The 22,114-nt window shown below is 40.8% G+C and overlaps 1 protein-coding gene across 4 annotated transcripts in view; it reads right to left on the bottom strand.

Moving 5' to 3' along the window:
* Positions 1-22,114, bottom strand: part of Snx10 (sorting nexin 10) — a 67,841-nt gene that overhangs the window by 6,497 nt on the left and 39,230 nt on the right. For all 4 annotated transcript variants that reach the window (XM_077796761.1, XM_026400219.2, XM_077796762.1 and 1 more), the window contains 4 exons: positions 18,598-18,641; positions 5,839-5,925; positions 2,460-2,560; positions 2,003-2,101 (listed from right to left, as the gene is read on the bottom strand). In XM_077796761.1, coding sequence (XP_077652887.1) covers positions 2,003-2,101; positions 2,460-2,560; positions 5,839-5,925; positions 18,598-18,621 — 311 coding nt within the window. In that variant the 5' untranslated portion in view covers positions 18,622-18,641. The remainder of the gene's footprint in view (positions 1-2,002; positions 2,102-2,459; positions 2,561-5,838; positions 5,926-18,597; positions 18,642-22,114) is intronic.

Below are 22,114 nucleotides of genomic sequence, written 5' to 3'. Positions count from 1 at the left end.
TGTGTTCGATTCCCAGCACCACGTATAAACAAACAAATAAAAAAAAAAAAGGTGAATCAACAACTAAAAAAAAATATATTAAAAAAAAGAACTAAATGACTTTCAAAATTCTGTAACTAAGGAAAAAAATCAAGAGCCAAGATTTATGAGAGACCTAGAACCCAGGTCCTCGAGCTCCTAAACCAATATACTTTCCATATGACATCTGCAAATAGCCAAACAATACTGTGCACCAAAATGCCCTGCACAAGCACAATTCCATGGTGACCAAAGGATACTCACTGGGGTCGTTAGTTCGAGTAAAGCAATGGTAGATGAAAAGGTTGTATTCAAAACAATTAAATGACTTCTAGTCAAAAACACAAGCCCTATGCTTAACTAATGACAAATACAGGGACAGGTGCTGTCCTTTAATCTCAAATAAGACTATACTACAGAAGATAAGCCACTCCTCAGTGCTGGCCAGGATTTGGGGATTCAGACACCCCCTCCCAATTCTCCCTGGTGGTGGCCAGGCCGCAGCTTCCCAGGGGCAGCATCTGGAGTGAAGGCTACTCTGAAAACTTGGGCTGTAGGGACCTTATCTTAAGGCCATCAGCCACCTGGGCCCCATGGAAACAATTAAAATCAGAGCTGTCCCCAAAGGGAAAAGGCAGAAAAAACTTGACCAGCTCTTTGTTCTGTCATGCTTGTAACACCCAAAAGAATACCACAGTCATGTTTTCAAAGGCCTCGGCTCCAATGAACCGTTCTCCTGGTCTCTTCTCTTCATATTTATTCCTCTGACTTCTCTTCCTTTCCCTGCCCTCCTTCAATTTATAAGCTTGAATCTCTCTGCATGTCTCTATGACCCCTTCAGAGGAAAGGCACTATGTCAATCTAATAGAAATAAATATTAATATTCATGTGCACACTTAATACCCAGAGCCTTTATGAGTGAGCCATATGGGGAGAAGGCAGTATATTATTTCAGGCTAGCTCTAGGGACCTATTTAGTGAACTCAAAAGGAGATGATTTCAGATCCTGAAGCCACTAAAAAAAAAAAAAAAAAAAAAAAGCATGAGTGTTCAGGAGACCAAACCTGCCACTAACTAGTAGTCACATGGTCTACCCCATTTCCTTATCTATAAAAAAGGGACTTAGAAAATAAGCTCAATGCTACTTCATGTCTAAATGCATTAAAACAATAATTATCAATACTTAGACATTATATGCCAGACACATCGTATACCGGATACTACTGTGGGTGCTTGACGTGCATTAACCCAACCAATCCCCTCAATGACCTGAAGGGTAGGTTACCCCATTTTACAGATGGGAAAACACAATTGCAGAACCAGGATTTGAACACAGGCAGCCTGGCCAGTTTACAAACCAGAGTGGCACAAGCCTCCTGTTGGACGGCCATTCTGTCATTTCAATGAGCGAGACAATGGAAATCCTAGTAGTGTGAATTCAAGTGGCTCTATGGAAGTACGGCTCTCACAGAGAACTCTATAGAGTTAACCCACTGGGATTATTCAAACACCACCAATACTCCTTTACAAACATTCCCTCTAAAGGAAAAAAATCAAGCCACTCCCTTAGAAGAGCCCTGAAAGGTGTGAGCAGACCATTGTAAAAATGATTTTGGCCTGCCAATCTTAAATGCTGTAAGGAAGACAGTTTTGAAAAAGTGCCTTTTTAAGGCACATTTGTTTCTTGGCAAATTTTACTTCGGTCGGCTAAACTCCCAAGTAATTGGTATTTGCTTTACATCTCAAGCGCCCAAATATTTATCCTCTGATTCAATTATTCATTGTTCCTTTTTACAAGACTCAGTCCCAAATGTGTACCATGTGATGTGAGCCACAAGATGGCGCTCTAATACAGGCAATGAACGTGTGCGCCTGGCTGGAGAGCAGAGAGGGCATTTCAGAGACAGTAACGTCCTCCCAGACAGGACCAACGGACCCCTACTGAGCAATTTGCTGTCTGACTACAGAATTTCGATAGACTTACTTTCTGAGGAAATCTTCCAGACCCTGGCGACGCTGATCAACGTGTTGGCGATTGTTCATGTTGAAAAACAGGTTTTTAGATGGAAGTTCTGGCAGTTGTCTTATGAGAAAGAAAAAAAAAAATTCTTAATGACCAAATCAAGGTGACTTAGTTACAGAAATCCCTTAAAGTGAAGGGAAATTATGCATGATAATAATTAGCACACACCTATTATATATGCAGAAATCAATTAACTTTTTTTAAAAATCTTTGAATATTTTCTGGGTCTTTCATGGTCAATATTTGTGAAAACGTGGTAAATTTCAAATTCAGATGCAGTAGCCTCAAAACTCACTAAGTCATATAGGCAATCAAGAAGCCAATAAATCATTTGTATTTTATATACTTAATGCATATCAATCTAACAATGTCTGTCATAATAATAAATTCTCCTCAATATGTTCTTTAAATCACTTACACCAGCAATGCATTATTTTGGAGTCTCTGCCTCAGCCACACGAATTCTCTATATCTTCTTCGTACACAGGATGTCTTCATTGTAAAACACATGCTATTAGTCTGTGTAAAAAAATAGAAAAATAGGATCTTCACCTGAGGAAAAAATGCTTTCCTTATAACTCATAATAAGTTCCAAATATTCATGCTAGATAGGATGTAAACCACCAAAAACATATTTACATTTATGCCAATACTCTGCAATCTTGCATGTAACTCACCAAAATCTCAGCCCTGAGGTCAACCAAGATGGCATTCATGAGAAATGTGGTCCCAGACTGTGCATGGCCCAACCACACCCTGAGCCCTGAAGGAGTCTCCTGCTCACCTAACTATGAGCATTGCCATCAAGGATGAATTACAAAAAAATAAAAAATAAACAAATTCTAAAATGCCAATCACCATTAAGAACTGTTCCTAGGGATCACACAAGTCACCAGGTATCCTGAAATCACTGCTCCACTGGAGAACAGCATTTCTCTTCTCTACTGGACACGAGGGGGAATGCAACCCAAGTCAAGAGGGAGGTGCAGGGTGCGTAGGGATGGGCATGAGCATACAGGCAGAATAGGCAGATCCAAATTCCAGGCTTGGTTCTGCTAAAGGGCAAGTCACTTGAACTTCAGTTTCTTGAGTGATGAAACAGGGATGGACTAGTACATACTTATTTCACAGGGTGGTTGTAAGGATTGACAAGAAGCACTTGACAAATGTTATCTACCAATGTTATTATTAGTTATTAACAGTTGGTTTCCTTGAAGCTATCCTGAGACAGACTTGGAAAAAGCCACCCAATCTAAGCTAAGCCCTAACTAATGCTTCTCCTTAGGGTAAACACAAGATGGGTAAATACTATTCTTTGGGAAAAACAAGAAACTGACAAATATTTGTGTCTACTGGTTTCAAAAAATAATAATAATACTCCTATTCTCTATTTACTCTCTATTTATATTTGTATGAAACTCTATTTCATAATCTTTACAATTCCAAATGAGAAACTTATTTTTCCAGTAAGATTTGTATTATTTCAAAAATTATTACTCTGCCAATTAATAAGATCAGCAGCTGTTTTCCTTGGGAGATCTAAGTGATGAAGGGCAACTGTTCCCATGAAATGTCTGACATAGTACCTGATATGTGTGAACTTTATAAAGTTCAGAAAACCTCAGGTCGCAGAGAAGTTAAGAGATTCACCTTCACAGGAGCCACTGGTCTAAATACCATCTTTGCTGACATGGCAGCAAATGTGCTAGAAGGAGTCCAGGGCACAATAATGTTCTGTGGATGGATTTCCTAGCACACAAAGGTCTCACTTTGAGGTGCTCCTCAGGGACTAAGCAAGCAGGCTGTGTTACACCAGAATTAGAGTCCTAATGAGGTTTGGGCAGATCCCCTCCCAGTATCTTCCCCCCAGAGAATACCAGGCCACTGCCGTGCCTCCTGACATCCCCAGCACAGGCTGGGTCAACTTAAAATTCCCTTTAATTTCCCGCCTCACAGTCACTGGATGTTAGTAAACAAAGATCCACCTCATACCTATACCAGAATAAGGTCTATCTATGAGCCCCTTCATTCACAGGACAGGTTCACTAGAATATGAAAAAAAAAAAAAAAAAAAAAAAAAATATATATATATATATATATATATCACCCAGCTCTATCACCTACTACTTTAAAATTCCAAATAAATGTCAAAATTTCAGAGTCTCCTGATATTACTTCCCTTGAGGTTAATTTAAGCAAGTTAATCACCAACTTCTCTAAGCAAAGCTCCATCAGTACAGCATCTAACCAAAGCCATCTAGAACTCTCCAGCCCCATCATCCACTTTGAATTGTACAGTGGGCAGGCGCCTCTTCAGCATCAGACCATACTGAGATCACTAACTGATGAAGTTCCTTGGAATCTGTTGGCTAAGATTTGTTCATTGTCAATTTATTCGCATTTCAGAGAAGTGCCAGAATACCACCAAATAATTTGTGGAGCCCCATAATTTGGGGCTCCAGATACAGGTTTCTGAATTCGAGGCATGGTATTCACTAGCTTTTCACTATCTTCGGAGAATAATTAAATTTCATGCCTCCCATAAGGTGGGTGATAAGGACTCACAATTTTTCAGAGGCAGTTAAGGGCAACTAAAGAATATCATTGCATTTCAAATGCTTATTCTTATATGCTCATAATTTTCCACACAGAACATACTTCTGGTGTGAGCTTATGAATAAAACCAAAAGAAAATAAAAATATATAGCATACCCTCACAAACGTCTGCAATGCAACCACTAACTACAGGCAGTTCTGAGTTTTAATTTGGTTTATTTCCTAAGTTGGAGAATTTTGAAAAGAAAAAAGATAATTTTATGGCTGGTGTTGAGGTGTCTAATATACCAACTTAGCTGTTCACAATGATAAGATTAAATGATGGCTAAATTTTATTTCACTTGTGTTTCGTTGTCACAGATAAATTCTGAGCCAGTTCCTATACTCCTAAGAGAAGTCTGGACTACATAAATTGGGAAAAGAGACTATCTTCAAGATCCAGGGCCAATAAACCACAGTCCATGGACCCAGTCTGGCCTGCCACTGTCTTTGCAAATAGTTTTACAAAACACAATTGATTGGTTCACTCATGTATGGTCTAAGGCTGCTTCTAACCTCCAACAGCAGAAACGGTGGCTGAACAGAACAGAGGCAAAGGTATTCAGTGCCTGGCCCTCCACAGGAAAACTTTGCTGAGCTTTGTTCAAGATGATCACAGAAGGCCACACACCACAAAAACCATTCAAGAGATTACGATACACGGTTATTTCCAGATAAGGTATATCATTTCTAATTGCCCACTCCTGATGCTAATTACTCAGAGTCTAGATTAAGGCAAAATAATTGCATATATTCATTTCCTGCTTTCTGATTCTGTGTATAAAATATTACCCTTCCTTTTCCCAGGAACTCTGTATCCTCTCAAAACTTCAGGTTTATCATCCAATATATTCTCCAGAAACACATTATAACAGATCATAAAGAAATATCATTAATGAGGTATAAATACTCTTAAGCCATGAATTTTAGATGTATTCACATCTTTATAAATGAAGGCAATAAACACTAAAATATTAATATTTTTAAAAGGTACAAAAAGGATGTAACTAAGAATTTTTCAGCTGTAGAAATCATCTTATTACTTCATTTAAGACGTAAGCATTAGTTGTAACCATTCAAATTTAGCTCTTTGAATTAGGAAAGCTTTTATAAATTTTAATTTTAATTATCTCAGAGCAACCCATAAAACAGATGCTGCCTTAAAATTTCTGATTTCCATTGACCACAGATTGCATACTTACATGGATACATATCTCATAGTCAATATATGAATGCCAAAAGTCCTCCTTCTGAATCCTAGGATCTCGGACCCAGACGCTGACAAATTCCTGTAAGGGCATCGCAAAGAAATGTGTTTCCGAATGGCAAGTAAAGACTGGAAAGATCTGAGAGAAATGACTGTATGAGAACAACATTAGCCAACGTACGTGTCATACTTAAAAAAAAAAAAAAAAAAAAAAAAAAGAAGAAGTAAAGTTCATGAATCAGGCACCACAAGCAAGTTCAGAAAACACTTAGCCACAAGTGGAATTTTTAAAACAATGCAAAACTGACCGGACCTGCTTACAGATAATGTTATAGGTAACTGAAAACAAACAGAAAGATATGCTCTAAAACTTATTTTTAACTTGTAATCATTAAAAAAAAAAAAAAAAGTTCATAGTTCATTTCTTACTTTCATTATCTCTAAATTAAAACTACAGGCCATGTCTGGCAGATTTCTTTCTGGAACACAAATAAGGAAAGGCAGCCAAGGTCAGGTGCAAAGTAAGCAATGAGTTGAAACTGACTATGTGTGAGTAGCCCAGCCTCGAGAATCTGCAGTGGTGACTTACTGGAAAGATGAACACCCTCTCTTACTCAAGACTTTCCTATTTTTAAAATATTTCCAACATATTAAAGCAATTCATTCTCATATATTTGTGTTCAAAGTAAAAGAGATGTTTAAAAATTTAAAAAACAAAAGCATCACTATGGTTAATTTTTGTGCCCGTTTTTAAAGATAAGAACAGGCAATAGGAGATGGCATTGAAACCAATACTTTTTTAAAAGTGCTCTTTACTTAAAGTTTAAAATATGAAAACATGTGCAGCAAAAGAGTATTGTTTGGCATCATAAATGTTCATATATAACTCATTCACTCAGCAATCATGAATTTGCTAATTGAATTTTAAATATTTTAACTTTTTGTTAAGATTGGGTCTGTCAGCTGACCCACAGGCCTCTCTGTCTGGTTTTAGCACGTCCAAGACACAGACTGAGAGTCTGAGCCCAGGTTCTTTCCTCTTAGTGTACACTTTGCACCAGTCACCTGTCGCTGTGGGTGTGTATTTAAACTGATTTTCCTGTAGTACTTTTTTATGCAGATAATAAAATGGGAGCTTTCAGTCCAGAGTATATTTTAAAAGCAGCAAAGTAGTCCATATTCCCTGAAAATACCTTCTGCCATCTATCAAGTATCACCTTCTAAGGCATTATATACTTGATTCTTATATTTGAGACTTGTGTCCTACTGTTTGCCCTCAGTATATAGATATTATGAGATAATGTCCCAAAAAGGTATATATTTATTTGTTTGTTTTGGGGGGGATTTTGTTTTTGTTTTTGTTTGGTTTGGTTTGGTACCAGGGATTGAACTCACGGGCATCAACCACTGAGCCACATCCCTAGCCCTATTTTGTATTTTATTTAGAGACAGAGTCTAGCTGAGTTGCTCAGCTCCTGTTTCAGCCTCCCAAGCTACTGGGATTACAGGTATGCGCCAAAAAGGTATATCTTAAAATCTCTTCACTGTGTATTTTTAAAATCAATTTGGAAGCAGAGGGGAAAAAAATAAGGTAATAGTAGATTAATACTTTAAACATTTTGGCCATAATTTCTTTTTTTTTTTGAGAGAGAGAGAGAGAGAGAGAGAATTTTTTAATATTCATTTTTCAGTTTTCGGTGGACACAACATCTTTTTTTTTTTTAAAGAGAGAGTGAGAGAGGTGGAGAGAGAGAGAGAGAGAGAGAATTTTTAATATTTATTTTTTTAGTTCTCGGCGGATACAACATCTTTGTTTGTATGTGGTGCTGAGGATCGAACCCGGGCGGCACGCATGCCAGGCGAGCGCTACCGCTTGAGCCACATCCCCAGCCCCATAACATCTTTATTTTATTTTTATGTGGTGCTGAGGATCGAACCCAGCGCCCCGTGCATGCCAGGAAAGCGCGTTACCCCTTGAGCCACATCCCCAGCCTGGCCATAATTTCTTAAAAGCATATTCCAAATTATAAGAGAAACTATAAAAATAATTTTAAGCAAAGTATCTGTAATGTCCCCTAATTAAATTTATTGTGATTGAGTCAAGGAAAGATAGATCCTGCCCAAAAATTTAACAGAAGGAAAATCTAGGAACTCTGCTTCTTTGCTTTTAACCTTAGTCCTGAGTGCGAGCATATGTGTGTGCATGTGTGTGTGTGTGTGTGTGTGTGTTTTAAACTCATTTTCTTGCAGTCCTTTTCACATATACATAGTTCTTAGAAGGAATCAATGAATCAATGAACAGAAAGATCAATAGGTTAGGAAAAGGAGAAGACCATAAGTCCACATCCCCCCTGCTGCCTCCCCACCCTGCACATACTCAGCGCTGAATTCTGGCTTTCACAGATCTTGGGCACTTTTGCCTTCACAGACCCTTTCCTCCACACAGACACAAAATTAAAAATAAAACACACACACTTTACATTAGCATTACATACTATAGCCTTTTTGATCTAAAGGTTCATTCTTCCGATTTTAAAAGGAATTTTCATGTTCTCTAAAAATAGTGTGTGGGCCCTGGCACCGTGCCTGATGCAGAACTGAGGGATGGATCCCAGTCACAGGTCACATGGAAGCCACGCTCCCTTGGAGGATGTTGGCAGGGTCATTTTTCCCTTGAAGAGGAAGACATTCTTAGATAAGACAGAAAGGGAAATTAAATATTTCCAACAGCTCAGTGCTCCCCTCAGTAGAAGGAAGACAGGCATCTGTTACTGAAATAGTGGGTCTTCGTCCAGATTGAACAAAAAGACAGAAACATATTTGTCAATTTGCCACAAATCTGTATTTAAAAAAAAAAGAATAGGGGCTGGACTTGTAGCTCAGTGGTAGAGCACTTGCCTTACACACGTGAGGCACTGGGTTCAATCCTCAGCACCACATAAAAATAAATAAATAAAGATATTGTGTCCATCTACAACTAAAAATATATATATATTTTTTTAAAAAGTTTCAAACTAAAACCAATAAAATCCAGTTACTGCAATGCCACATACCCCTGGCTACCTGACATAATTAATTGGTAGCAATGGCAAACAGTTCTCTGAAAAGTAAGGGCTGCCCCCTACTTTTTATTCACTCTCACCCCAATGTCAACATATAAACTTTGAACAGCTTGTCTCTTTTAATGGAAACAGTACTGAATTTCTTGTCATGAGCCCCCACTTTTTAAATTATAAAAGTTATTCACTGAGCTTCTGTTTCTACATCTGGAAAAATGGGAATAAATGTCTGTCCAACCCTGTTTATGAGGTGGATCGAATTGTAAAATATTAGTGAAGGATATTTTTCTTTAAGTACTACAGGAATGTAAAGTGTAATTACATAGAGAGGAAAAGGCTACTAGCATTGAGGTCTTTCCTATAGACATTAGAATTAAGAAATTAAGAAATCAATTGCATCTTTTTTTGAAGTAAAAATTACTAATTTAAGAACCCATTGTCAGACGAGGGTAATCCCAGTGGCCCAGGAGGCTGAGGCAGGAGGATCATAAGTTCAAAGCCTGCCTCAGTATTTAGCGAGGCTCTAAGCAACTCAGAGAGACCATGTCTCAAAAAAATAAAAAGGGGCTGGGGAATGTGGCTCAGTGGTTAAGCGCCCTTGGGTTCAATCTTCAACACCAAAAACCAAGCAATGAAACCCAATAGCAAATACTCTAGCAGCATGATTTTTCAGAAAAAAAGACAGTTATATCTAAGAGTTAACTAAAGATTTCACAGTACTTATTCCACCCAGACACTTCATAATATTTGAAAGAGGAATGGACAACACAGTAACAAATTACAGTAAAGAATTTCTTCCTCTTCTCAGTGTGTTCTCAGACCCTTATTATCACTTTAATCTTTATATAAGGAAATGTACATTGAATGAATATTTTAAATCCATACAGGGGGAAAAGGTCTTCTAAGAACACAGTTATGCATTTTAAATGTACACTCAGAATTCATGGTGACACTAGGATTCCAATGGTTTTTTTCAGTCCTGAAAGGTTTTTTTTGTTGTTTTTTTGTTTTTTGTTTTTTTAAGAGAGAGAGAGAAAAGAGAGGGAGAGAGAATTTTTTAATATTTATTTTTCAGTTTTTGGTGGACACAACATCTTTATTTTATTTTTATGTGGTGCTGAGGATTGAACCCAACGCCCCGCGCATGCCAGGCGAGCGCGCTACCACTTGAGCCACATCCCCAGGCCCCAGAAAGTTTTTTAACTTGGTTTGAATGCTAAATATCACTATTCTTTTGTGGATGGTGGACTTTTCTTCCCTTTCTATTCCCTGAAACATTACTATACCCGATGCACCGTCCCAGCCTGCTATTCTTTATACCTGTTGCAATTTTAGAGTGACTTCATCCAAACACATTCAACCACCCTGCATGAGCTTGTAGCTCTCATAGCACCACCCGTCTGTCCCATAAACACTCAGTGTCATAAACACCATAAACATCATTCTGTTCCTCACCTCATCGAAGAACATCCTCAACAATCCCAGTCAGACTTCTCTCTTTGACTCACCCCCTCAAATCCACACAGACCAAGTCCTTAAGATTCCCCTCCATGGAACTACCCACAATTCCATTTCCTCTACCTCTGCCTTTGTTCAAGGACCTCTTGCCCAACATTAATTGATCTCTGGACCCATATCCTATGTACCCTCCAAAACACATCTGATGATGTCATTTCCCTGTGTAAAATCCACCAAAGACTCTCCCATAATCTTCAAGGTCTAGTTCAAACACCTTAGCTAGACAAACACCACCTTCCAGGACTTCCCCACTACTTATCTCAAAGGCTAAGCTTTCTCTCCTTTTTTTTTTCCAAATATTTTTTTGTTGTTATGTACCTTTATTTTTTATTTATGTATATGTGGTGCTGAGGATCAAACCTAGTGCCTCAAACATGCTAGGCAAGTGCTCTGCCACTGAGCCACAACCCCAGCCCCAAGGGCTAAGCTTTCGACATCACACATAACATGCCACTTCACACCTCCATGCCTCTGAACAAGCCGTTCTCTCTGGATTGCTCTCTGCTTCCCCACCATCACCCCCTTTTTTTTAACCTTCTCTTCTACTATTTTTGGCTAACTCCAATTCATTTTCCAATGCAACTCAGTCACCACTCCTGGAAACCCTTGTCAGACTGTCCTGGTCTAATTCATTGATTCTCCTCTGAGCCCCTAACGTCCTATCTTGGGCTCAGTTCCTACTCACCACACCTTGCTGTCCTGTACTCTGATCACCTGTAGGTCTCCTCTATCAGAAGCTATGTTCCTACAGAGCAGCTCATGCTGTCTTGTGAAACTTGAGTATCTAATGTATCCAGTGTCCTCCATTCATTTCAGTTAATAAATGAAAACCTGCAGGAACAAATAAATCGCCTTCAAGGGGGAAAAAAAGAAATTAAACTTCTGCTGAAATAAAAACCTCACCCACATGGGTTCTTGGACTCCATGTATTAATGATAAGTTATTTCACAGCTGGTTTAAAGTTTATCTTAATTTAACAAACCTCTTCCTCTAAGAGTGTGCCAATTAACAGCAGAAGGCTACCAGAGCAATGCTTAAGATCTATGAGAATAAACTGGTTTCGAACACCCTAAAGAACTCTAGAAATGCCTATTTACATAGAAATAATCGAAAATCATTCTGATATCTTCAATAACTTGGTCCCCTAAGACGTGTACCAGGCAACAATTCATTAGCCTAGTTGGAGTTAAAATATGTACTTTGAATGTAATAAAAGTACATTTATTTTAAAATATTCTATAATTCAGATGGGCCTCTCCTCCCCAACTCTGCAATTAGTAGGAATTAGTGAAGTTTCACTACACTTCCAGCTAAGAACAGCCCAGCCAGGCAGCCAGGGTTCACCTATAATCTCTTAATTAGACGCATCCCTCACGACCTGCCCACCATCCTTCAAGGGAATGTTGACAGCCTGTCAGCCACAGAGGACAGCCCCAGAGTTCCATACCTACCATCATATGGATTTCCTATGGAAATGGCTTCTGCAGCAGCAGTTAGTCAATTTAATAACCTTATTAAACACTTTAATGACTTCTTGGGCCTAATGACTATATTGGGTATGAAAGAAAATGCCAGGAAGAGTAGAATTAAAAATTTAAACTAACTGATCCTTCCTGTTCCCCCTGTGAAAACAGGCTTCTGAAGAAAGTAGGCCCTTCGAAAACCTCATTCCTGTGTCCTTTGGCAGTAACCACTCTGTGTTGGTGGCCCCAACCCAGGTTCAACCTTTATTTCTCATTTGCCTTTTCTCATAGCCCTGATGTGAGATGAAACTAATAATAAAGAAAAGCTGTGTTGTACAGGGTACTGACATGCACCAGGCACTCTGCTTAACCATTTTCCTTTAATCTTTACAATAATCCTAAATGCTCAGCAATATTATCGTCCTAATTTCATAGATTAAAAAAAAAAAGGAGGCTTCTAAAGCTCAAGCACTGGCCCAAAGTCAAATGACCAATTAAGGCTGAGTTAGGTGTCGAACACAAGTGTGCCTTGTTCAAAGCCCGCACGCACAAACAGATCTAGTTAAGTGGTTCTTTAAGTAAAAGAAAATACGAGGCAATGTCCAACTTCACTATAATTGCATTGTTTGGGGGGGGGAAGGATTATCTACTGTGCTATTAGATAAAATACCAGTTTAAGCAAAATGCTTTTTGAAACTCCACCCCTCCCACCCAGGAGACCTCAGTACACTTAGTCATCATGTTTGCCCAGGTTCCTCTTGGCTGCGACACTTTTTCAGATTTTCCTTGTGTTTGACGACCTTGACAATTAAGAGGAGAGCTGGCCAGGATGTTTAGAAGATTGTTCCTGAATTAGGATTTGTTTGGCATTTGTCTGAGGATTGAACTGGGGGGTTCTGCATGTCTGAAAGACTACAGAGTAAAAGTACTGTTTTCATCAGGTCGTACGGAGGGGGCATGCCGTCGTCACCATGACTCCACGGCTGATGTGGACCTGGATCACCTGGCTAAGGCAGTGTTTATCCGATTTCTCTAATATAAAGTTTCTTTTTTTCATAGTTTAACAAATGTGAAGATGAATTTATATTCACTATTTTTTCTCTTTTTAAATATTTTTAGTTGCAGATGGACATAATACCTTTTTGTTGTTGTTGTTTATTTAGTTTTTTTATATGATGCTGAGGAGGTCAAAGCCAGTGCCTCATGCAGACTGGGCAAGCACTCTACCACTGAGCCACAATCCCAGCCCTAATTTTTCTTTTTTTTTTTTAAAGATACTTCTAATTTAATCATCACTGGCCAAGTATTCCTTGAAATCTTTGTGAATGCTCAGCTGGAAGGGTGAGGTATTAAACTATAAATTCTCTATGCTCGCAGTTTTCTAAAAATGACATATACATATTATCAAAAGAGTAGAGAGAAATAACCCAAACTTCTGTTTTTTCCTTAATACTGTTCCAAAAATGTTCTGTAGTGATCAAGTCTTTTAAAAATTTGGAAGGAAAAACAAAAAAAAAAAAAAAGAAAGAAAGAAAGATCTTTCTTTGGGACTGGCTCAGAAAGCAGCGGAGCCCTTGAGTGACTCTAACAAACCTCATGCTCAGAATGTCTGCAGTGTTCTCTGAAACCTGCTGTGTACGCAGAAGGAATAATATGTCTAGCTGCTTTTCTTTTCTTACAGAAAATTTCCTGCTATGGAAACCATACTTTTTTTTTTTTTAATGGGAAAACTTAATAACTGGGTATAACAGCAGGACTGAGAACCAGAAGAAACAGATAGAGGAAGAAAGGGGGAGGGAGGGGCAGAGAAGAAAAGATATGGGAAGGAAAGAACAAATTTAGGTTTGAGGGAGTGAGAGACTGGCTTTTTGTTTGGTTGGTTTTGTTTTTAACACTGAGGATTGAACCCAGGGCCTCGTGCATGCTAGGATGGGCTCTACCACTGAGCTACACTCCCAGCCCTCTGAAAGGATGTTTGTCTTTTTTGTTGTTGTTGCTGAGTCCCTTCAAAATCCTCAGTATCACAAGACACGAGGAGATAATTTTTATTCTTTAATGATATTCATTGGTTTTAGCCCAGTCTGTTTACAATTAGTATCCCAATATCAAAACCATGCTTTGAGGCTGAGGCTGTAGCTCAGTGATGGAGCATCCACCTAGCATGTCTGAGGCCCTGGATTAAGTCTACAGCACCAGGTAGAGGGTGAAGACAGCTTTCTTACAGCAAGTCCAAATTGTCACAGTAGGTCAACATAAGCATATCTTAAATACATTAACATTATCCCTAGAGGTCATTCCTCCAAAATGAGATGGCAACACATCTCTCCTGTCTCCCTCATAGCACCCTATCTCCTGCCTCAGTGGTGGGGTCAGCGGTGCATGGAACTTCCCCCTAGGCCCATTCAGGCCTGCTCTACTCAAGGTATTTCCTGCCAAGGAACTGTTGGTGCCAATAACTAGTAACTGCTGTTATTCCCAGTATGGACTCTGTGCATTTTGAAGGAGGAAAAAAATCCTTATCCTAAAAGGAGAGGAAAAAAAAAAAAAGATCAAAGCAAAAACTAGATAGGAAAGGTAGCAGAATACAACAGTCACTAATATGCCATTATGTAAAAACGTGAGTGTGTAACCGATGTGATACTGCAATTTGTATTTGGGGTAAAAATGGGAGTTCATGACCCAATTGTGTCAAATGTATGAAAGATGATATATCATGAGCTTTGTAATGTTTTGAACAACCAATTAAAAAAAAAGCAAAAACTAAAGGAGAATGCAGCCATCATGATCTAGAAGAACAAAGATGATCTGCCCCCTGCCATGAACTCAAGACACAGAGGATGGGGTTTCAGCCACCCTTCAGGTCTCAGCCCACAGAGAGGAGCAAGCCTAGCTCCTTCGTGAAGGAGGCCTACCAGGTTCAAGGCCAGAATGTTGGTCTTCATGAAACAGACCGTGACCTGCGGGAGGAAGCTGTTCATTCACACATTGCAGAAGACGAGCTTCCACCAGGCCGGGGACCAGGGCCCTTAGGAGTGCAAAGAAATCAAACTGCTCATTCTGGACATTAAAAAATAAAAAGAGCAAAAATGCCTGACTCCACAAAAGATGCTGTCTGAAACGCATTTCCTGTCACAGCCACCTGCCTTTCCATTTGGATTCTGGGTTCTGTCTCATTAAACACAAGAGTTGATTCAGTTGAGTCCGTCTAATTATTCTTATTAAAATATGTAACCATAATATTTTAATTGTAAATTAAAGTTGCATGCATGAATGAATCTGAATTCATTTTAATTTTACAATGGCCCAATGCCAAGGCCTTATTATGGGGAAGATCCATCAGCTCAGATACTGCTCTCCTGGGAATTCAAACCAATGTGCAAATGGAACGTGTTTAACTAACAAGGGAGACTCTCACTCCCTTTTCTCTTCTCCCTAGATTTATTACAGTAATAAAGCTGTTCTAACAAGAAAGATTGCATTTCCCAAATCTTAAAAAAAAAAAAAAAACACCAAACTTCTAGGTTGGCACTACCAGTTATGTAGAACCATCTGAATGTCAGACTATCTGAATCTTGAACAATGATGGCAAATAGGTCTTAATTCACAGGCCAACCTCATGATTCATAAGTAACATCTGTCATGGGTATTAAGTGGAGAGTAACTATGCAAATACTGTATCCTTGGGATAGATTCTACAACAATCAGTAATATTGCATTTGATCCTTACATGGGTGATAAGGCGGAACCTGACTTACTTTCCACTAAACAACAATCAGCCACTAGGATACTGAAAGGCTCAACCAAAACCTCCCCTAGTCTAACAGGCATTGATTACCGGATGCTGTTAGGGTAGGCAGGGAGGTAAGGGAGACCATAGAAAGCCTTTCCTTGATTCTAAGCTGAGGCCTGAAGGAGAAGGAGGCGTTCACAGGTCACCACATTATAGAAACTGAAGGAAAAGATAGTTCCAGGAGTGGGGAAAACATCTGAGAAAATCCCGGCAACAAGAGTGCATAGAGCATTCAGGCTCCAAAATAAACTCTAAAATAAGGAGTAAGAAGGGCCCTGGTGTGGAATAGGGAGCAGGAGGAGGTAAGTCTGGAGAAAGAATCTGACTTGAGCCCTGCAGGGCTTATAAGCCACGTGTCCAAGTTCTGGCTCTGCTCTAAGAACATGGATTAGAGGTCAGATAATTCCAGCTATATGTAGAAATGGAAGGATGGGTGGTGAATTGTAGTACATCCAGGATCTAGCCTTGGTGCATTCATTTCTTGCTGAGAAGCTAAAGTAAATTTTTGAACATTATACCTCTTTCTGCTTGCAGTATTTTTTTCCTTTTCCATTTAAAAACTTTCCATCTTGGGGCTGGGGTTGTGGCTTGGTGGCAAAGTGCTTACCTTGCCACATGTGAGGCACTGGGTTCGACCCTCAGCACCACATAAAAAAATAAATAAACAAAATAAAGGTACTATATGTCCCTCTATAACTTTAAAAAAAACTTTCCATCTTAAAATTCCTTTATGCTGTAATATTAATATGTGGGATAATATTAATGTATATTTATAAGAATGGGCATTTTCAAGGGAAAAAACATACTTTCTTTATGTAGGCGACTAAAACTGATGTCTGGTATTTAGTCATTGAGTGATTTGGGGTTTTTTGTTTTTGTTTTTGTTTTTGTTTTTGTTTTTGTTTTTTTTTGTACTGGGGATTGAACCCAGGAGTACTTTACCACTGAGCTATATCCCCAGCACTTTTTATATTTACTTTTGAGACAGGGTCTCACTAAGTTGCTTAGGACCTCAATAAGTTGCTGAGGCTAGCCTCAAATTTGCAATCCTCTTGCCTCAGCCTCCCAAACTGCTTGGATTCTAGGCATGGATCACCATGCCCAGCTCACTGAGTGACTCAATAATAGAAATCAAGTGATTAAACCAAGCCCTCTCCCATCCCACCAAAGTTGCTTATAATCAGAAAAAAAAAAAAAACAAAAAAAAAAAAAACGCTTTGCTGCTTTCAAGGGTAGCCATCCTCACCCCACCTCCCAGGAAGAAAACTTTTAAATGTGCCTTTGGAACAGGGCTGGTGGTGGGCAAGAGCCCACTCCCCTGGTTCTTTCTTCTTTTTTTCTTTGCAGTCCTGGGTATTGAATCCAGGGCCATGTGCATGCAAGGTAGGTACTCTACCAACTGAGCTATATCCCCAGCCCCAAGCCCACTCCTCTGGACAGCCAGCCTGGTATTGGGAGGCCTGTGCAGATGTGTTACAAAGAACTCACCCTATCCAAGGAGGTCTGGACTCCCTGGCAACTGGTAACAGTAGTCTCTAGACCTGGGGAGTCCTGCCCAAGTGACTTTGTTGCCTCAGGATTTGGCCACTGGACAGTCTAACAACATGATTACCACACGTACTTTGGGCCATGCTATATCTGTTCTGACCTCCAAAAGAAATGGCGATTAAAGGTACAGTTGGCTCTCAATGGGACTCAGTCACTCTCCATATCTGTGGGATCAAGTATGGATCAGAAATATTGGAATAAGAAAATTCCACATCTCTATTAAACACGTCCAGACTTTTTTCTCTGATCATCTGTCTCTAAACCATACAGTGTAACAATTACTTACATAGCACTTACATTGCATTTGGCATTATAAGTAGAGATGATTAAAACATGGGAGGATGTATATGGGTTATGTGCAAATACTAAGCTGTGACAGTAAAAGCAAATGTGACTCCATTTTGTTTTGTGACTCCATTCTGTAAAACAACTATGCCAAGGAGAAGGGTCTTGACTGGGGCAAGAAGTTCTTTTCCTTTTGCTATAGAAACCTTTAAGAACACAGAACTACCTAATGGGGCATTGTTTCTGTAACTAGGGTAACTGGGGTGACTGGGCTAACTGTGATTGGTTAGGCTTCCCGCCGCTTGACTGCACTCTCCCGCTTCTGTAACCTGGCCTGCTTGCATTGGCTGGACCCCCGAATATCCCTTTTGCGGTTTTCAGGCTTATAAGGAGCCCCCTCGCAATTGTTCAGGGCTGATCAGGGAAACAGCTTTATGTTCTAGTCAGTCACCACTAGTGTGCTTCAATAAAGGCTTGATTCGATTATATGTGAGTGGTTTATGAAACCCCAGGACAAAGCTTTAACTATAACAATGCCATTTTATACAAGGGACCTGAGAATCCTCAGTTGTTGATATTCATGATGGGTCCTAGAGCCAATTTCCTATAGATACCAAGAGGTCAAGTGCTAGCTTGACACCTAGATGAAAGCTCAGGAGTTACATTCTGGAAAGGACAGCCTTGCCTGAGCTCTGGGGGGGAAGGGGGAGGACCAAGGTCCAAGAGGTAACAGGCAGAGCAAAACTGAAACTAATGGCAGAGTCCCCCAGTTGTTTCCCAAAGGTGGGCGCCATTCAGGGATGAGTCAACAGAGTAGAAAACCAAGAAGGCAGACCAGAGGGAGACAGTTCTGAGTCACAAGACAAGCAGTGGGCAGCAGAAATCCTCTGCAGCTTTGTCACTGGAATCAAAATATGAAGGTCACAGATGCTCCTATGGTGGGGAGTGGGGAGCGTACAGGAGGGTGGGTCATCAATTCTTCCATCGGCCCTCTTCTGAGAAGCCACAGGTTTATTGTTAATGAATGAAGCACTAACCTACAGTGCGTCAAATCACACAGGTGATTTATATTCAGATTTATGATAACATACCTCTTTCTGTTGTTCTGGAAACATCTTCACAGGACACGATCAATCTGAAAAATAAAATGTCAACACTAGTGATACAGAACCTCCACACAGGAGTAGACATGCCTCTTGTGGCCTCCCTCGGACCCTCACAGGGGAATCTCTGCTCCTCCCTCGCTCTCACCTGCTGCTGATCTGATGAACGTCAGTCCACACTGGGCATGGGAGTGTGGACCGTGGCCAGACCAAGGCAGTCAGATAATGACAGATCCTCAAACTGCAAGGCCAGTCAGGCTGGAGTCAGAGCCTTAGAGAACTGAGGGAGGCTAGAGATATTGGAGAGTGGGGGGTCATGAGATTTGGGGAAGGGGTGCCAGTAGGCAGCAATGAGACAGACAGGAAGGAATAGGAAATGATACCCAGAGAGATCCACCCTGTGGAAAAGCCCCAGTATTTTTATTGGAAACTCAAACCATCAAAGACCAGGTCATTTTTGTGACACTTAAACTACCCCAAATGTCAGATGAGATGTGGTGGGGCTCAAAGAGGGGTGAGAGGACCTTGACTAGGACCTGCCAGTCAACACAGCCAGCCTGTAATTTGATTCTGGACCCCGTATGTCCCTGGGATTGTTCTATTGATATTTAAACCCTGTTTGTTACATAAGCTCATTGGAGTTAACCCCTAATCAATCCCTGATTTAAAAAATTTAATTCCCTCCCTCTATCCACACATATGTACTTGTTCTTACAATAGAGCTACGACTGCAGGATTGCTATTTCCTTATGTTGATAAGACTAAACCCATTTTCTAAGTATTGTCATTTACAAATCTTTCCAGAGTTTCTACTAACGTCTTGGTACTGTGAGTAGGGAAGAGGCAGAACATAAGCTCCAGACTCCAGCCTCCACATGGAGTCACTGACAAGATAACCCAACCTGCGTGGAAAGGTGTCTGCCACAGAGGAACAGTGTACCACTCCGTGAGCTGCAGGCAGGCAGGTAGGTTTCCAGGAAAAAGGAAGTTCCTCTCTCCTAGAGAAGTCAGTAGAATCTAGAGAAAAGGCAGGGGGCACCTGTGGAATCTCAATGTTCAAAGAAAAAAGGGGGGGGTGGCTGCCAGGGAGACAGAAGTGTGACAATGACTCACATAGATGATGACAAAAAGCATGATGTTTGGTCAAAGAGATGGTGACCGAGCCAGATCAGCCGAGAGACAGGGTTCTGGGAGGGTAGAGTTGAATTGTGGCTGCCACAAAGATATGTCCAAGTCCCATTCCTGCGACCTGTGAATGTGATCTTATTTGGCAAGAAGGTCTTTGGAAATATGAGGTTAAGCATTTCCAGGTGAGATCATCTGAGATGACTGAAGTAGACCTTATATCCAATGATGAGTGACCTTCTGAGAGAAAGAAGAGGGGAAGACACTCCCACAGAGGAGGTGGCCATGTGAAGAAGGAGGCAAAGGAGGAGGAGTGACAGAGACATGAGCCAAGGACCACTGGAAGCCACCGGAAGCTGGAAGAGGCATGGAAGGATCTGCCCCCATCACCTCCAGAGGGAGCATGGTCCTACTGACACACTGATTTTGGACCTCTGGATTCCATGATTATGACAAAATAAATTTCTAGTTTTAAGTACCACGTTTGTAGTAATATGGGAAAGTATTATAGAGGAGACTTTTGGGGAGTAGACTGGAAAAGACCAGCTGGGGCTGTCACCAGGGCGGGGAACTCATGCATGGGTTCATGAGGAAGTACGATGGAGCTGATACCAGGCGGGGCTTCCAAAAGCTGTATTAATTTGGAGTCCTCAGAAGCTTATCACCTACCCTTCAAAAAGCAAACCTCTTCACCCCTGTCCCCAGTTCCTGTTCAGAGGTTCCTCCAGAGTACATTGGTATGTGCTCTGTCCGTACCTGGGCCTTACTAGTTCACTGCCCAGGAGGGGAAAGTCTAGCCATGCTGAACTAGAGGTGGGAGGTTCAGTGGAGAGCAGAGCAGACCCAGAGGTTCAATATCTACACAACTGTAAGGTAGGAAGGATGTGAAAGGACTGGTCAGAGCACCCTGTAACAAGAACAGAAGAATATACAACATGGATGAATCCAGAGGCCATTAGGCCAAGTGAAACAAGACAGTCACAAAAAGACGAACACTGACGAAGCCCCCAGAGTAGTCAGAGACGGAAGTAAAGTGGTGGTTGCCAAGGGCCGGGAGAGGGAGAACAGGAAGCTGTTCAGTGGTACAGAGCTTGTTTCACAAGATGAAGCGTTCTGGAGATTGGGTGCACAACACTGTACACTCCCAAATGGTTGTGATGGTATATATTATAGGTATGTATTTTACCACAATTAAAGCAAACTTTTAAAGACTGGAAGGACTCAGGAGAAAGAGGCTTTACTGAGGAAAGCAACACTTAATTCAAGACCTAGCAGACAGTGTGATTTAGCCAAGGAAACAAAAGAAGAAAGTTGTTCTAGGCTGAGGGACTGGCCAGAGCAAAGGGGCAGAGGGTAAGAAAGAAGAGCACGTCAGGCATTCGGGCTACCCATGGAGTCCAGTGTGAGAGGGAAGCTGGACTTCCCATATTCTCAGGATCTGTGCTCCTATAAAGCACCATGCTGCACACAGACATCTGTCTGCCCAGGTGGATCCTCTGCCCACAGACCTCCACCCTCCAGTCACTCCACTAACTCCACTCTTCCATGATTCTGCAAAAAACCACTTCCCCTCTCCTGCCCCAGCTCTCTGCCCCCATTACACAACCACGTTGTGCAGTTCCCCGCTTACATTGACCTTGGTGGCATCATGAGATCTGTATATTCTGTTTCCCCATTTGACTGAATTTCCCCAACAGTTCTCTGCTTTTTATGTAACTGAACTTCACCACCATCCTGTTAGGGGGTGAGGGTGAGTATCCTCACTCCACAGATAAGAAAATGGAAGGTCAGAGAGATTCAGCTGCCTAAGGTCTCCAAGTGAGTGAGCGAGTTCAAGTCTAGTTTCTACTTAAGCCCATCTGCATCCCAACTCTGGTCCCTCCAGTGCCTGAGGCTGCCCTTGTGAAGGTGTGATATGAACAAATGGTTCAGAGTTAGGAACTTCATTCTCCCCATAGGGCATCAGCTTTCCTCACCCAACACAGAAGGTAGAGGTGGATCCATACCCTGCCTCATGGTGGAGAGGGCCTTTGTAAGATAGGGAAGACAAGTATATTTATTAAGGAAACAATCTTTGTGTCTTTCTTTTCTTTGCGGTTAGGAATAGTCAATCCTTCAACAAAGCCCTTGACCCTGTATACCTTCTGGTTCCAAGAGCTGGGGCCCGAGCCTCAGAACAGAGAGAGAACAAACGTGTGCATCTTTCTTGTCTTTCTCTCCATGTCTCACCATCTTGCTTTGACATTGCCTCCTCCAGTGCACTTTCACACTGGTCTTATAGCCATTGTGACAGCACGTTACCTTTTTAATGTTGAAGAGACTCCACCATGGGACAACTCTGCCCAAGGAAAAGCATCAGTCACCTACCCTGTTCCTTTCC

This window comes from Urocitellus parryii, chromosome 3 (assembly GCF_045843805.1).
Source record: "Urocitellus parryii isolate mUroPar1 chromosome 3, mUroPar1.hap1, whole genome shotgun sequence".
NCBI classification, from domain to species: Eukaryota; Metazoa; Chordata; class Mammalia; order Rodentia; family Sciuridae; genus Urocitellus; species Urocitellus parryii.
This window is presented reverse-complemented; position numbering and strand designations above follow the sequence as displayed.